Source organism: Carettochelys insculpta, chromosome 3, assembly GCF_033958435.1.
Source record: "Carettochelys insculpta isolate YL-2023 chromosome 3, ASM3395843v1, whole genome shotgun sequence".
NCBI lineage: Eukaryota > Metazoa > Chordata > Testudines > Carettochelyidae > Carettochelys > Carettochelys insculpta.
The window spans coordinates 53770413-53788606 of record NC_134139.1 but is presented as its reverse complement, the minus strand read 5'-3'; the positions used below and the strand labels follow the sequence as shown (position 1 = coordinate 53788606).

Genomic DNA, 18194 nt, shown 5'->3' with positions numbered 1-18194 from the left:
ATGGTTACACTTCAGACTGTATACTACAAATCTTTCACCTTTTATTCCAGCCTAGTGCCCTGCTATCCCTCTCATGGCCAGTAGGTGGCAAACGGCTCACAATGATTTAAGAATCTTCAGACTGGTGTTGTGTGACCTCATAATCGCTTGCACTTGTTTTAGGCCTGTGGAGATTTAATCTCTCAGTGCTGGCATTCCTTCCAGCAGTCTCTTAAATGTAGCAAAGGATTTGAGGTTCTCATATTCTCTTGGATCTACTGAATGCACCTACCTTCTCTTCCCCTGAACATGTTTATTATATATCTTTTGTCATATATAATAAGGTATCTTGTAAATTGACAGGCAAGTCTTTTTCAAATAATTTAATTTTCTTGAAAATAAAAAAGAACAAGGGTCTGAATTATACCTAGCAATTCAAAAGAACATGGAAAAACAGGGAGTGAGCAGACACTCTTGTAAAGTTTCGCTTAGTCAAAAATCATACATCTGAGAAGTTTTTTCTAGAGTGTTATTTTAAAATTCTATTATTTTTACCCTTTAAATCAATTAGCAAAACTTCTGCTCAGATTCAACTTCCCTTCAGACTCCTAAAGCCTGTTCTATAATGAATGCCTGGTTTTTGCTGAAAACAATGAGGTTTGAGATTCAAGTAGTTGCTTTAGGACATTCTCTCCACTTTTCTTTTTAACAGAATCTTTGTAAGTCCTAAAAATACTCTTAGGACTGAGTGCTTGGCATGACATCCAGACTGCACAAATATCAGGTAAATCCACTAGCTATTATTTGTATTTCAGTAGTTTCTGTCTATACACCCCAGCTGAGACTGAGACTCCCTTGTGTTAGATGCTGGACAAAGAGTAGGAGACACTACCTACCTCTAGAGCTTACAGGATAAACAGACAAGATAGAACAAAAGTGAGACAAGTATTGTTACCGTTTTACAAAGAACTGAAGCACCAAGAGATGAAGTGAGTTGTCTAATGTTACAAAAAAGTCTGCAGTTGAGCCAGGAACTGATCCCAGACTTCCAAAGGATCAATCCACCTGCTTTCTATTTGTTTGAATGTGTTATAATGAGAAATGAAAAGTCCTATGCTAGGTGAACTAAACATTTAAATACAAGTCTTACCCTTCTCTTCCTGGAACGTATCTTGAGTTGCACAGGGAAAAAATGAATGAAAAGTTTGATGTTCTGAAGTCTCAGGTCTCCTTCAAATACTGTTTTACACATCCACAGATATCTTTTAAATAAAGTAACCTGTTCCTCTACTAAGCAATGAGGCTTAGAACAAAAGGCTTCCAATTTCAGAAGCAGGGAAAAGGCCACTTCTGATATTATAAAGCCCAGATTCACAGCAGAGAATTTGCTATTTTGTGGAAATTGGTATCTATCCTTTGTAAAAATCTTTGTGCTATACCTACATTTTTCTGAAGTAGTACAATTTTTCCAGTCCTTCACCAAGTACAGTGAAAGAACCCTGATTATCTAGTCTTATTGGGATCTGGGCAAGACTGGATAACCAAAATTTTTGATGAACTAGAGAATGGGTGGTAGGGCTCAGATTTGTCAGCCTCATGCATGGTGGGGCTCAGGGTGACATTGTGAGCCCCACCTGCTTTGAGCTAACAGCCTGAGCCCACCACTGTCAACTCTGGGGAACTGGTGCTTTAGCTTAGTGAGCTGGATAATGCAGGCTCAGATAAATGAGGTTCTACTGTATTATTACTGATAATAAATATTAATAATGCCCTCATGCTATGAAGTACAGCACCTTTTATCCAAAAGGCTTAAAGCACATTAAAAACTTTACATTAACAAATTAAGCCTCTCATGCTGGGAGATGGATACGATATTCATTATTACAGACGGGCTAAGGCACAGGCATGATAAGTGCCTTGCAAAGTCACTCAGTGAATCAACCACACAGATTTCTGTCCATCTGCTTCCGGGTACAGGACTGAAGTATAGCATCTCTGTCTATTTGAAAGTGTGACATTTTAAAGTGACTGCATTAGCATTCAATGTAATGAGTCCATTTCTTGGTACCTGCAGGGAAAATTTCTAGTTGACTACATAGTCTTGTGTTTTCTTTTTCTTGTCAAAGATTGGAGTTGTTTGAATAATATTACCTTGTCAATCTAACAGCTCCCTGAAGGGGCTGGATGGTTTGTGAAAGTCTGTTGCTAGCATGCTAGAGTGTAGAGCCAATGGCATGTTACAGTAATTTGCACGCTATAAATGCTGAGAGAGGGAAGAATACTTTAGGATGGTTCAAAAAGGTATTAACTGTGAGTAAAGAGCTGAAATTAACAGAACCAATTGTCAGTTCAATACCAGAGCGGATTTCTTGAGAGTGATCTCTGTTAAACTTGGAGCTTTAAGAATGGTTGCTCTCACAAAATGCATCTGAATTGCACTGCATTTGTTATATTCTGCCACAAATACACTAGCCCCCAGTAGTCAATACTGAAGGAGAGATTACACAAATCCCCTCTGCCTCCTTAACCATGCTTTGGAAGAGAGAGTTGCACATGATTCCCTTCAATACTCCCAAAACTGCAAGTAACACCCAACAACTATGATTCTTTGGTGCTTAGACAGATGCATTTGTGAGGAAAACTTTCGTTCTTAAAAAGGAATACATTTTTCTAAGGAAATATGCAGGATATAATCCATCTTATCACCAAAAGATTCTGGGTTTCCTGACACTACATGCAAATGAAAATGCATTAGCAATCCTACCCCACAAGTGCCTTATGCCAAGGAACGAGGCATTAACACTAGAGCTGGGTACTCACCACTGGATGATTTCAGTAATTTGGGCCTCCCAGTGTGCCACAGATTCCTTTTTATCTGCCAGGTCTCTCATTTCCTCTTCAAGCTGCCGGTTGTTCATACTTAGCCTCTCAAACATGGTGGTGAGCTAAAAGGAGGATGCAAAAACCACATTTATTTTAAAAAGAACAATGACTTAACCCTTTGGCGGACCTGCTGAAGGAGTGTTTGCTTCCCTATGCCTCACTCCTGGCTGCCTGCTTTAAAAATTTATGTCACCTCTCAGAATAAACTGTGTGTGACATCAAAGCCTGCAACAGTTTCATATGTCCAAATCTGGACACCACTGGAATTACAATCTTGTGACATTTCAGACATAATTTAGCACTTGATCTTGCAAAATACAGATGTGTAATGTTGCATGTAACAGCACAAAATTAAAAGTGTCGAGCAAGACAATCCAATCCTGTGTTACAGCTCTGCTATGTAGTCACCGAGTTATTCCTGCTTAGTATCATTGTATGAGGGGATGCACTGCTGTCTCTTCAGACACTCCAGTCTGTGCTCACCCCAATCCAGTTTTGACTTTGCACATTTATAGACAGAGTGGGATTCATCTGACAGCTTTCCTACAGCTCTTCAAGAGCTTTACTATATATACCCTTTGCCAATACAGCTGTGCTGCATAGCTATGCCAACAGAGCTTCTTATAGCAGTGTAAACCAGCAGTTCTGTTTCTGAATGGCATTAGCTACGCTGACCCAAACATTGTTGTTATATTGCATATATCTGGAGGATTTTGCTGGCAGAGCTACAGCAGCTAAAATATGTGATTTTTTTCACACTCCAAGCTGACAGCTATGTTGGCAAAATTGCACGGTACTGATCAAGCCTAACAGAAGTAAGTACCCAGTGGTTAACATTCCCTGCAGCCACATAGGTTCTATTCACATGTGAAGACCTGCCAAGAGCTAAAGGATAATTGGTTTGTTTTAGTATCAGGGATCAAGGACAAATTACACTACTTAATTATTTGTATTGGTCAAATTTGGAGAGAGAATAAGCAGGCTTGAACATGAAGCCCTACTGTATCTACCATCTAGTACCTATATTTCTATAAATATTGAATTATAACAAACTGGAATGATACAAAAATTAATCTTTTCTATTTTTTCCCAACATGACTATTATATTGGGTATTTATCAGTTAAATGGGTCTTTTCTTCAGCAGGGGTGAGCAAACTTTTTATGACAGGCCCCACTTTTCATCCCTGCAACTAGCTGGGTGCCCCCAACCTGTCTAATGTAATTCAAACCAACGGAAATTTCAGCTATGTTCATATGAAAATAAAAAACCCTTTTGGCACATGTAAGAAAATAAATATGTACAATGTAAATGCTTCATAAATCAGTATTTAAATGTGAACAGTAACATATTTCAACATTTTTAATGAGATGGATAAGCTTGAGTAGTAGCTGATCATGATGCACCCTCCCGTAAGAAATTTCATGACCCCACATTGCCCACCCCTGCTCTACGGCCAACATATGTCATATTTAAAAAGGAGCCTCCTAGGCACTTTTACCAGACCCTAATGATTTGTGATTATGCATGTTAATAGTTCTAGCTAAAAATTCATATAAGAAGATAAAGTACAAAAATATCAAGCTCTCTAATCTTATAATACTTGATGCTACATCTATATACATGTCTACATTGTTATGGAAATATTCTTAGCTTGTACAGTATGGTAATTTAAAAACCTCTTCAATTATTTTCTTTTAAAGTATACATAAAAGCATTAAAAAATCAGGTGAACTTCTTGCTTTAGGTAACCTTTGCCAACTAGCAATGAAGTGGAACCTCCCAAGGAAAAAATGAGCATTTAAGAGATAGCAACAGAGAGATAGCCGTGCTAGTCTATATACTATCAAAACAAAAAAGCAGCCCAGGAACACTCTAAAGACTAGCAAAATAATTTATTAGGTGATGAGCTTTCATGGGATAGACCCACTTCTTCACATCAGAAGAAGTGGGTCTGTCCCACAAAAGCTCATCCCCTAATAATTATTTTGTTAGTCTTTAAAGCGCTACTGGACTGCTTTTTCATGTAAGAGACAATTTAGGTTAATTCTTTTTTCACAATTCTCCTTTCATTGTAATTACATCTTCCCCTCCTCACACGGTAATGCTAACACTGCTGACTTGTAATTTGTAGCTTTTTCAAATTTCAAAATAACACATCATCTTTTAAGGAAGAAATGACCAAGTCATTTCATTCCAGCCAACACACAACTACATATAAAGTAACTGCAGAACTAAATTGCAGAACTAAAAGAACTAAATTATGTTGATTTTTTGGCTTTTTCACAGAAACTCCTGACAATTCTTTTTAAACCAAATTAAAATGATGATTTGCTTACATGACCTAAATAACTGTGCAATTACTCGAGAGGCAGCCGTGTTAGTCTGTACTCCAACAAAACAAAACAGCACAAATGTAGCACTTTAAAGACTAATAAAATTAGTTATTTGGTGATGAGCTTTCGTGGGACAGACGAGCTCATCACCGAATAAATCATTTTGTTAGTCTTTTAAGTGCTACATTTCTGCTGTTTTGTTTTGTTGGAGTACAGACTAACAAGGCTACCTCTCGGGTAATTACACAGTTATTTAGGTCATGTAAGCAAATCATCATTTTAATTTGGTTTAAAAACAATTGTCAGGAGTTTCTGTGAAAAAGCCATAAAATCAAAATAATTTAGTTCTTTTAAAAATAAGTTTAAAAGATCAGATAAAACTCAATTCCCTTCTCAAACCAACTGGGAGATACTTTTCCGTGCAAGATCAGTTTACCTTCTGCTATATCCTATATTGGAGACTACAAGTTGGATTCAATTACCTAAGTGGGTCTTATCCAGCTTTACTATGACCCTGTATTGTGGTCTTCTTAGTGCTTGTAAAACTCTCTATCTTCAGCTAAGGAACACTCACCTTATCAAGCTCATTTGAGAGTTTTTTATTTTCCTCTGTTATCAGAGTCTTCTCCCGTTCATATTTCTGTTTGAACTCTGTTTCAAACTCCTCTCTTTCACTTTGGCTAAGGTATAATATAAAATACATTAAAAAGTTTCATATATTGTAAACAACTATATTGTTTGAGTCAACTAAATCTACAAAGTGTAAATAGGTAAATGAACATGTACATCTAGCTGAAAGTAAAAGTATTAATATATTAATAAAAACATGAACCCCCCTCAACATGTGAAAATGATTACCTGCTTAGTCTTAGGACAGCAAGTCAATGTGTTCAGCGTTGTAATTAGACAAAATTAACTTTCCTTCACTGCAATACTGTTAAAGCCTAGCAAACATTTTTCAGACTACTTATAAATACTTTATTTTTAGGTGATTTTTCAAATGTTCAGCCGTTATAATTTTGCAGTATAAAAGATGAGAATGTATTGTAATTTCAAAGCAAAGCAAAAATTCAGACACTGACAGTTAAAGATGAAACCTTCATATATACTACTTCGTTAAAATGACATTTTAATGTTCCTGTATCTCTGCACTTCCTACTGCCAGGCAAGGTTAAAAGCTGAAATGCCACATATGACACCTCTACCTAATAGCATGACACGTGGAAAAATCATTGGATTGGCAGGATTAAAGCAAAAATAAGTAAAGCTTCTGGTTACAAAATCCCAGGCTAAATTATAGTTGACCCAAAAGCCGCTCATTTGAACTGGTAAACCATTGAAGAGTCACCCATCACTATCAATAAGAAGATGCCTCAATAGATCAACTGACACAATCATGACTGAACACTGGCAGGTGTTTTGACTGCTCATTCTGTGAAAAGTTTCAGTCTAGTTCCCTCTCCCCACCCTTGTGTACTCAGGTGGGTTTTGTTCACCAGAGATGGAACACATGTAGTATCACACCAAATTAATCAAAGTTTTCCTAACTGAAGGAATTGCTGGGGATTTGCAGGTGAATAATGATGATGTGGCTCTCCCTCCCTGAGAAACGGAACACAATTCTCTCAGTCCATGGGATCAAGAGAAGTGTAATCAAATGCAGCAAAAGCACCTTCTCCCCCAGATTCTCCCCCTGCTCCAAATCTACCCTTCCTAGACCCCCTACAGTTGCAGAATTTCAGGAAGACCACTTAATAGTATTTTACTTTCACCATGAGCAGGTAACAAGGACATAGTTTACCAACAGGCTAATTAGGCCATGCCACAAATATAGGAGGTGCCCAAATACTAGTTCAATAAATCTTTGTTCATCTATTCAAAAGCTTAGAAGGTTCTCATTAAAAATGAAACAATCATGAAACACGCTGTCATGAAGTGGTGAATTAAACTGCAAACAAGTCAGTGTTTCAGATTATGCGATGGAAAAAATATAGCCTGGTTTTATTCTGTCTCTGAGAAACAATTTGGCAAGGAGTTTGAACAGTTCTGCAAGAACATCCTTAAAAGCTGAAAGGCCATTGATGGCTACGCTGAACCCATTTAAGAGTATTCCTAGTTTAATTTTCCTATTCCTAATTTGAAATTCATTCAGTGTTTTACCCAGACTTTAACCTAATATGATATACTATACTTCAATCTCTGAAATTGTTCATTGCTAGGCATCCTTTGAAACATAACACTTCATTCTATCAATGTACCCTACTAATCATTACTGTTTAAATTCCAATTCTGAAATCCAGCATCAATCATTTCCCAGACTAAGAGATTCCATGCATATGATGAACAGACTGGGCTACTGCCAAAAAGATTAAAGAATTAGAGGAATGGATAATGAGTCTCACTGCAATATATGAGGAGCAGAATCAAGACTAATTTCTCAGACAGCAGATCAATCCCTTTAAAAGAAAAAAACTAGAGTGTGTGTGTGTGTTTGGCTAAGTCTGTTTAGTTTTGCATGTTTATTGTTATGATTTGTTTTGGTTGCTATGAATTCTAATATTTATTCTATAAAGTCATCACAGCCACTGTTTGATGAGTTTTTAGGATTTCTGCCAATTCCTGTTTTTGGAGTGGGGAGAAAAGGAGCAGGACATACAACTTACATATTTTTACTATTTGTAACTGAAATTCTTAATTGCAATCATGATAGTCCCTATACCAATGAAACAGACATTAGGGATAAGGCAAGAGAAGCAAAGGGAAGAGATAAGTTTAACTGGGGAAAATGTAGCCTCAGAAATAAGAGGTAAGTGGGAAGACCCCTTAAGTATCTCCTCGACAAGCCTCAAATCCCAGTCTCACAGAAGGGATGAAATTCAGTGGCATACATCTTGGGCAGGGAAGTTCAGAAGGCTATTTGTTGTTGGAAGCCTCGAATGTCTCCAATCAACCTTTTACTTTCTTCTAAACTTTAGCTATTTGCCCACAAGATATAGAAAGCGTACACATATACTAAACTGTTTTTTATTCTCACAAAAATTGTGACTGAGCCATAATAAACCAATTTAAAAGACATCCTTTAAGACATCAAAGAAACCTTAACTTCATTACTCTGACTGTGGGGGTAGGGCACAAATTATCTTTTCTTGCTATTTTGAAACAACAGAAAAGGGTCCTAAAGTGAAATGCAAACTTGAATTTTTGACATACCTGTGTTGCACCCTGTACAAAACCGACTTATAAACTTGTACGGGCTGTAAAGCATCTGTTAATTCAGAGATTCAGAAGAAACTTCTCTTAATGACAGGCTAGTCCATATTCTCCAGTGCAGGGTTCTTGTAGTTTCCTCTAAAATATTTAGTACTGATAACTGTCAGATGGATTATTGGTCTAATCTTATAGTTCTGTATTTCAGTGGTATAAGGCATTTCATTCATGCCCTGGTAAATTACAAGTTATCACACCTTAGCATATTGTCACCAGTAGGGAAAAAAGAAGCTTTTCTCTCTCCCTCTGAGGCCTAAGCACGTGTACAATTTATACTAAGAAAACCTTGGCTGCATCTACACTATGAGATAAAATCAAATTTATTAATATTGATTTTGTAACTCTGGAATATATAAATTCAATTTTGACTATCCTCATCCCCCCACATGCTCCTCACAAAGTTGACTTTTTGCTGCCACAGTCAAATTGGCAAACATCAACTGTTGTACAAGTACATTGTGGGAAACTATTCCACAGTTCCCTCATCCCCATAGCATTCTGGGTATGCTCATTGGTCTTTAACATCATCTTTGCACGCTGCATTTTCCTCTTTCCCCTCCCGTAGTAAGCAAACGTCCAATTTTCCCGTCAGAAGGAAGGAAAAGTAGGGCATCCATAGAGATGGCAAAATTAACAGCAATCTCTTCCTTCTGTAACTGAATTATCAAAGATTTCGTAAAAATCAGCAAGTGTGTGTTATCTCAACTGGCCATCCACTGACTGCCTCCCCTCCCATGATTGCATCCAATCCCTGAAAATAACACAGGAACCCTGAAAAGCTTGAAAGAGTTGTCAGGGGAGGGTATTTGGCTTTCCAGTGCTCTACTTGGCTTCGTGGGAGGGCCGGGGGGGCACACATGTAAACTACTGAGAAGCTTCTCAGCCTCTTATGCAAGCATGACCCCCACAACAGCCTTGTTTCCACGTGGTGCAGCAGAGCAACAGCTGGCGCCAGGCAGTGCAGAAGAGAAAAAAAAATCCAAGTATAGGGACAGAACCACAACGTCTGTGCTGAAGCTACTTGTAATGGGTAGATGTGCTCACAGCACTAATAGCAAGGAAATAATGACATTTCTCAGGCTGTCATACAGACATGACCCCACAGCCACAAGCCTCCTGGTCTCAGTTTGAAATTCACAGTCTTCCTGTTACCTAATTCCTGTGCACCTGGAGAGGAGTGGCCAGAGCCAGAGCGGACCACTGAGGGGCACTGTGGGTTACATACAGGCCACCTCTGGAGGCTAATCAATTCGATTTTAACACATGGCGTGCTTCCACACTAGCCTTTAATCGAACTTCTGACAGTGAGCATGACTCTGTACCCATTGGGTACCAATGATATTGTGATATTGACATTAGTGCTCCCTAAACTGAGTTAATGATATTTACAGTGAAGAGAGTCACATGGTAATATTGAGCTAACTGCCTTAAATTCAAATTTATCTGGTAGTGTAGACACAGACCTTATCTTTAGCAGTGGAGGGATATGAAAAAAAGAACCAATAATTGTTTTTTAAAAACTCAGTGACTTTTCAACAGCTGTTTTTTCAAGAACACCTACATATTCAGAATACTATGGTATAAAGCTCTTCTCTTACTGCCTTTCTACCATATCTCATCTTTTTATTGTTTGTTTAAACACACACATACACACAAATACTGACAGTTTTTCATTTTTATGCAACACCTGTTTTTTAATTTCCCTTTTTGGTATATGCTATGTTTGTAGAAACATCTTTGTTCCAATAATTGAGATAGGTTCAATATAAAACTTTCCAGGTGTTTCCTCATCCTTTGCAATACTACTACCCAATGCCCCTTCACTACTGGCAGAGGCTCAAACCTTTTTAGGCCTGTTTATGAAAAAGAATTGCAGGTAAAGAGAAAAAGTGTAATAAAGTTATATGAACTAAAACAATGTGTACTACAGAAGACCACCACATACTTCCAGTGGCACAACAGCTTTACTTCTTCAGTTCCTAATATTTATGTTTCACTCATAACTCAGTGAGCTACACCAGATGATCTTTCATCACTTACAAAGGGTCCAGTCACTCACAGGGATCTGCTAGGGTAGATCTTTGTATCACTGTGGAGTCCCAGTGCCTGCAATGGGACTCTGCATGTACCTGTTCTAGAAGAGCCTTGTAAAAGATATAGAAAATGTTTTATGCTCTTGGAAGATGATGCTGTAAGATACTGAGCCCTTCCTGAAATGTGCTGTGTGTTTTTGATTCCCAATGAAGAGTCAAAACCCTTAACCTTTAATTTTGGAAACTTATTAAAAAAACATGAGCAAAATGTAAAATTTCCTAAAAATCGTCTACATACTTTCCCATTCATTTTAGACCCAATTCATGTTCATGAATTCATCTAAAAGATCTTGTTGGAACTAGATGTACAAACAGCACATATTAAACAGAGTAACATTATGAAACTGATCAACTACTCTATAAGAACTTCAAATTTGATCAACTTTTGGCTTTTACAGGTGCACAACTTTGGGTTGTAATCTGATAAGTTCTCATAAACTGTGCAGAGCCAGGGCTGGTCAGTATTTGGATGAGAATGCTCCAAGAAAAACCTGGTGCTACAGAAAGTAGTGCTGGCAATTTGTTATATGACCGTCTCCCCACTGAGTCAGTACTGAATTAACATGTCAATGGTGCTGAACAGTCATTAGAGTATTCAGGTACTGTTTTGAATCACTGAAGATATGGTAGCCTTTTTTGCAAATTTGGGTTTCGGAGCCTGCTATTTTGGCAAAACTAACCGTGATAGTGATAGCAGACTGCTTATGGAAACTCCCTACCATCTCAACTGGATGTTATTCTTCATTCACTTCCTGTCCCAAAACAAAGGTATAATGAACTGACACAGAATGGGCTGACGAGCACCTGTCCCAAAGAGGTCTGTATTTCAAGTAGTAGTTGAAGTGATTTCATTTCCCTCCTCTTGCACAAAACAATGCATTAGGGAAGAATTGCTCTACCACATGTGCCCCAAGTCTTGAAAATGGGTGATCATTTTTCATTTTATTCCACCTTCTACTACCAATCAATAAAGGCAGGGGAACATCCAGTTTTTATTAGAATTGGAGTGTATCCAAAGGGACAACAGGGCTATTTCCGGTGGATCCCAGCTATCTACATTTTTCTGAAATATAGCAGTCATCTCTGCTACCCTAAATTCTTTTGACCCTGCTCATATACCTCATCGATTTATACATCATAAAGTCTTGAATCTGTAAACAAGAGCTACTATTACCCAGGGCAACAAAATCTGCAGTCTAATCTGTCCTTTAAAACTTTGTTATAAATTGGGAAAAAGAAGGTTACTTATCTTATAGTAACTGGAGTTCTTTGAGATGTGTGGTCTTACGAGTATTCACTGTGAAAGCATGCGCATATGCTTGAAGCACCTGAGACTGGAAGATTTTTCACTAGCAATGTCTGTTGGTCCACACTCAGGCCCTGCACCTCCTCCTGCTCTGGATCCAGCGCATAAAGTGTGGGGCTGACCGATGACCACACCAGTTCCTACTCTACAGCAAATCAACTAGGAAGGATCACAAGGGGGAAGGAAAGCAGGTAATTCCATACATACCGCAAAGAAATTTCAGGTAAATAACCTTTCTTTCTTCTGTGAGCACTGGTCCCTATGTATATTTCACTGTGGGCAGCTCACAAACAGAACTCACTGAGGAGGAGCGTGTGAGGATCCATACTGTTCCACAGATTGCAGGACTGCTGAGTTAAAGGACATATTTGCTGAAGAAGCTTGGTCTAGTGCGTAATGTCTTGTAAAGGTAAGCAGTGAGCTACATGTCGCTTCTCTACAGATTTCTCTGAGAGGTATTCGCTGGAGAGAAGCTGTGGATGCAATACGTGCACTAGCTGAACAGACCCTTATACCCTGAAGATGAGAGGATTCCATTTGTTCCTAAAACACCAGAATTCAACCCTCTCACAAACAAACAAAAAAACCCGTCAAGAGTCTTTGATTCATTCAGCAATAAAGGGAAATAATTTCAGGGATTTTTAAAGGTTTCATTCTTTTCGGATAGAAAGCCAGGACTCTACGTACACCCAGAGAGTGAAGTTTCCTGCCCTCCTTAGTGACCTAAGGTTTTGGGTAGAAGACTCTGGAATTCAGATGGAACATTTGGGATAATCTCGGAAAGCAATTTCAGGGATTTTTTCCCCTTAGGAAACCCCACATAGGGAGAGTCCACCATACGTGACACAAGCTCACATACTTTCATGATGGAGATGATTGTAATCAGAAAGATAGTAGATGGAAAATGGAGTAGGAAGCCAAAGACTTGAATGGTGGATTCATAAGAGCTGACACCACTTGGTTTAGATCCCACGTAGGAGTTGGTGCCCACACTGGAAGAAAAGTTCCAAGAGGACCACTCAGAAACCTCATGGATGTAGTGTAGGTAGCAAAAAGCTGTCTGAGAACGGAAAAGAGAAGTTACTCACCGTAGTAACGATGGTTCTTCGAGATGTGTCCTCTTGCTGTGCCTATACCTGTAATATTAGAATACTTACTGGACCTCAAGAGAGGCGGACTCTCCCTATCCTCGTTGAAGGTCCACCTTGCCGCTATATCGGCTTTCCGACATGAAGAGGAAGGGCCCACGGTGTTCGCCCATCCCATGGTTACCAGGTTCCTGAAGGGGCTGGTAAACCTGTACCCCCCTCGGAAACCGCTTCCACCTTCGTGGAGCTTGGACCTGGTGCTTAACGCACTAACGGGACCACCATTTGAACCCTTAGCCACAGTTTCCCTCCGTCTCCTTACGATAAAGACGACCTTCCTTCTTGCAATCACGTCAGCTCGCAGGGTGAGCGAGCTCGCGGCAGTTATGGCAACGCCACCCTGCACAGTAGTTTCGAAGGAGGTGGTAACCTTACGGCTGCATCCAGCCTTTGTTCAAAAGTTTCTTCAGAGTTTCATATTAACGAACTTATAGTCTTACCCTCGTTTTATCCAAAACCTCATAACTCCAACAAAGAGGCGCGCCTACACCTCCTGGACGTGAGGAGGGCGCTGGCTTTTTATATAGACAGGACTAAGTCCTTCCGAAAAACGGATAGACTCCTAGTCTCTCTCGCTCCCAGATCAAAAGGAGAAGGCCCCTCTTCGCAGAGAATCTCGAAGCACATCGTATCCTGTATAAAAATGTGCTACGAACTTAGAAAGACTCTTTTACTGGCCCCACCTAGGGCTCACTCCACCAGGGCGGTGGCGGCATCAACAGCCTTTTTCAAGGGCATTGCGCTAAAAGACATCTGCAGAGCGGCGACATGGTCATCCTATGACACCTTCGCCAAGCATTATGCGCTACACAGGGTATTCCAAGAGGATACCCGTCTCTCGACAGCGGTCCTTTCAGGGGCAAGCTGCACATAACCCGATTACCCACCTCTTTCTTGGGTTCCTGCTGGTTAGTCACCTATCGTGGAGCACCCACGGGGACACTCGAGGAAGAAAGAGAAGTTACTCACCGTAGTAACGATGGTTCTTCGAGATGTGTCCCCATGGGTGCTCCACCACCCGCCCATCCTCCCCGCTTCGGATCTCTGTTTAGTGTTTTTCACGAGCATCTGAGGCGGTTGGTCAAGGAACTGGCGGGGACCGGATCACACACGTGGCTGGGAGTGCGCAAGGGAGCGGTGCAAGCCGGCGCATGCGCGGTCCGGCAGAAACTGCTGGAAAGATCCGATCTGCGGCGCCGGGGCAAGCCCGACACCTATCATGGAGCACCCACAGGGACACTCGAGGAAGAAGAGTTAATCTCTGCCACATAGTATCTCCTCCAAAGTGCTAGGTATAAATTCACGGGAAGAGGAGGGTCATCTGGGAACCTCTGAGAGTGTAATGACTTATCAATTCTTTACTGAACAGAATATTACTCTCAAAGGCAAGGTCCTCCACCATAGCTCAGACTTCTGCAAAAATCTGAGGACTGAAGCCAAAAGCCCACCTCAGAATGACTACTGATTTCACCATGGTACGGGAAGCAGTAGCTAACAATTGCACAGACAACTGCTATGATCTTTTCCTTATCAAGGACAACCTGAAATCGTGGCCTGAGTGCCTGAGGAAGCCTGTTAGTAAACTCAGGCAGCTTAACGGACTGAATGCAGTAGTTTTTCAAAATAAGGAACTGGTAATTTACTATCTGCAATTGTATGTATTCAAAAAACAAAAAACCAAAACAAAACAAAACCAAAACCAACAACAAGAAGAAAACAACCTTTTTTCTTCCAAGGTGGACCAATTTTATAGCATCCTTGTTGAAAGGGTAGACCAAGGCTGGTGGTGGAACATCCTTCTATCCATTCTTTTCAGCCGTGGGTGCAGGTGGCTTGAGTGCACCAAATCATCTTTACTGGATCCAAAGTGGCATGATTAATAGGAAGTACCACCCTTTTAGGACCTATAGTCTGGAGGATAATCATAAACTTGCATATGGTCCTGAATTTCCTCCACAGGAATCTGCAGAGCCTCTCTGATTCTCTTCAAGTGGTGCAGAAATTGTAATGGTCAGGCTGTGAAGATGAGGGCAGCATCACTGCCTGACCAGGAGATGATGAAGAGAGAGCTTCAGATGGATTGAGTGGTTTCAACTGTTCCCTCTCCTCACAGTACTCCTGAGGGGGAACTCCGTGTGTATTCCTGCTCTGATCTCCTGGAGTCAGTAGGTCTAAAGCTCCAAAGAGTCACAAAGGCTCGTACAGATAAAGAGCTGGTGCTCTAGGAGAATGATGCCACTGGTCCTGGAATTGCTAGACTGTCTTAAATGAGAGACAGTGCACCCTTGAGGCTTTGGAACTCCTGTAGAGTCTAAAGTCAAGTCAATGAATCAGCCTTAATCTCTCCAGAGGAATACAAATCCTCAGAATCAATTAGTACAAGAACCAAAAAACCACAGCTGACTAGCAAATAATGTACAGACAGTGTAGGAATCTCTGTTGAAATTATTGCTCCTCAGAGTAACAACTACTCCAGGTTAACTGCTAGGTCCTGGGATGGTATAGCCAAATTTAGTGGGAGAATGAGAGAGGTTTCTGTCTGTAAGTGGCGGTGACTTGGATCTGGTAATAAGTCTTGGCACCTCTTCCTGCAGAAACTCCAATGTAAAAGGAAATCACTCTCTCTCCTCCTTCACTGAGGATGGAGCCAGACTTATCCCTTGCATAGGTGGAAGTATGAGTGTTCTTGACTCTCAGTACAGATGGTACCAGCCCATGCTCCCTGGGAATTCCAGACACACAACACCATGCCACAGAATCTCACCTAACTTAAAAGCTGTAGGGGAGGCAATTCTCTTCTGAGAGGGCTGAGCTGGGGATTTCTCCCACTTCACGTTAGCATGTTTTCTCTTCTCCTCTCCTTGTTTGGGCCAGTGAGAGTCTTTAGGTCTGCACTTTGATAATACAGTACTAAGAAAACCATGTCCAGGTGGGCAGTAATAGGCGGATCCAACTAATGTACAGAAGGCCCAGAATTGGGCTATGACCTCATGGAGAGCTCCATCAGATGCATCCTAAATCTGAATTTTCAGGTGTCATGTACAAAGCTGAAATTAACCTAAAGTCTTGAACTTGGATGCAATGTGAGCTTCTCTGAGGCAGCACAAACAGTATGCATGGGGATTACTAATTGGTAAAACCTCCTAAGCACAAAATTCTATCTATCTGACTACACAAAGATAAAAACTATTGACAAGAAGACCTGAGCAGAAGGCAGGAATGATAGGCAAAGCTACAGATACAGCTGAAGTTTCATTTTGGACTATGAGCAGTGGACATGAATTGGACAGATGATTGGTCCAGAGAGTGTGCAGACATGGACCAAAGACACAGCTAGTGAAGAATCTTCCAGTTTTGTGATCATGTAATGCATGCATCTCACAGAGAAAACCCAGCAGAGCAGCACACAAGGAAGAACATAACATTAACACTGCTTTTCCTCGCCTCTTGCCTTCGCTGTGTTCAGCTCCCATATTGGTCATGGAAAGGCAAGGTCTCATACGCCCTATTACTTCATTATCCAGTTAGATGAACTTGCCTTTATCAATGAATACCATTCAGTGAACATTCAAGGCAAATTGTAAACTTCCCCACATGAGAGTAAAAGCAGGTCCTTGACAAATCATCCTTTTAGTACACATGAAGAGGCTCGCGTAGATAGTGGCATGATGGCAGAGGTTAATACTGAATAATGACAATACCGATCATCCTCTGGCCACCTTACATGTTGTCCCTGGACCAGAAGAAAGCACTACCTGATCTCTAGCATATTATTTGTCCAGCAAAAGGATGAAAATATCAAACAGGGAAAAATGTCTAAAAATTAATTAAGCTACAACTTAAAGTGCAAGTTCTCCTCTACTTTACAACCCTGTAACTCCAGTTACTTCAAGAGGAGTAGTTAGCCAGTGCAAAATTTTCCATTAGAAGAGTAACTGTTTCACTTCATAACACTTTGGCTACGTCTACACTAGCCCCAAACTTCGAAATAGCCATGCAAATGGCCATTTTGAAGATTACTAATGAAGTGCTGAAATACATATTCAGCACCTCATTAGCATGCGAGCGGCCACGGCACTTTGAAATTGCCACAGCTCACTGCTGCACAGCTCATCCAGACAGGGGTCCTTTCCGAAAGGACCCCACCAACTTTGAAATCCCCTTATTCCTATCAGCAGATAGTAATCAGGGGATTTTGAAGTTCCCATGGTCCTTTCGAAAAGGACCCGTCTGGACGAGCCATGGCAATTTCCAAGTGCTGCAGCCACCCGCATGCTAATGAGGTGCTGAATACATATTTCAGCACTTCATTAGTAATCTTCGAAATGACCATTTGCATGGCCATTTTGAAGCTTTGGGCTAGTGTAGACACGGCCTTTATGTTTTAATGAAGGCGAGTAAAGAGATTTCAGTTTGTTTATTTTCAGACATCGCACCAGATCTACCAAGATGCTTTTGCAGCCAGACCTTCAAGTGGGTTCAGTGAGAGGGTTTCTGTAGTGTAGTAGTTATCACAATTGCTTCACACATGAAAGGTCCCCAGTTTGATCCCAGGCAGAAACAAGGTGCTAGGGTTTTAAAAACTTTCTAACTGTCAGGGTGGTTAAACACTGGAATAAACTACCTACGGAGGTTGTTGGAATCTCCATCACTGGAGATACTGAAGAGCAGGTTAGACAGACATTTATAGGGGATGATCCAGATGGTGCTTGGTCCTGCCATGAGGGCATGCAACTGGACTCGACGACCTCTTGAAGTCCCTTGCAGTTCTATGATTGGAGATATTACGGTGTACAGAGTTCACTGGTGAGCTGCAGGAATGCACTTACCTCTCTCTCCTGATCTTTTCTAACTTGTCTTTCAAGATCATGATCTCTTTCTTGAGGGCAAGCTGTTGGCTCTCTGCATCCCGCAGTTCTTTCTTCAGGGTTTTGATTTCATTAGCATGTATCATTTCTCGTTTGGATAGTTCCTCTTCATAGAAAACACTCTTCTTTTCCAACTCAGCCTTTAATTTTGTGATCTCTTGCTGATGTTCTGTACTGCTCACCCCAGGGGAGCGACCAACTTGCTTTTGCTATAAAAGGAACATCTCAAAATTAGTTTTCTTGCACTGTGGACCACTGAAAACATAGGCTTAATAATAACTCAGTCCTGATATTATAGATCTATATCTATATCTA

At 40.5% G+C, this 18194-nt stretch overlaps 1 protein-coding gene across 7 annotated transcripts in view; it reads right to left on the bottom strand.

The window, feature by feature from the left end:
- The window catches only part of CDC42BPA (CDC42 binding protein kinase alpha), a 312667-nt gene that overhangs the window by 81284 nt on the left and 213189 nt on the right, over positions 1–18194 (bottom strand). For all 7 annotated transcript variants that reach the window (XM_074989868.1, XM_074989866.1, XM_074989861.1 and 4 more), the window contains exons 15-17: positions 17841–18088; positions 5772–5877; positions 2800–2924 (exon numbers count right to left, since the gene is read on the bottom strand). In XM_074989868.1, the coding sequence (XP_074845969.1) occupies positions 2800–2924; positions 5772–5877; positions 17841–18088 (479 nt within the window). The remainder of the gene's footprint in view (positions 1–2799; positions 2925–5771; positions 5878–17840; positions 18089–18194) is intronic.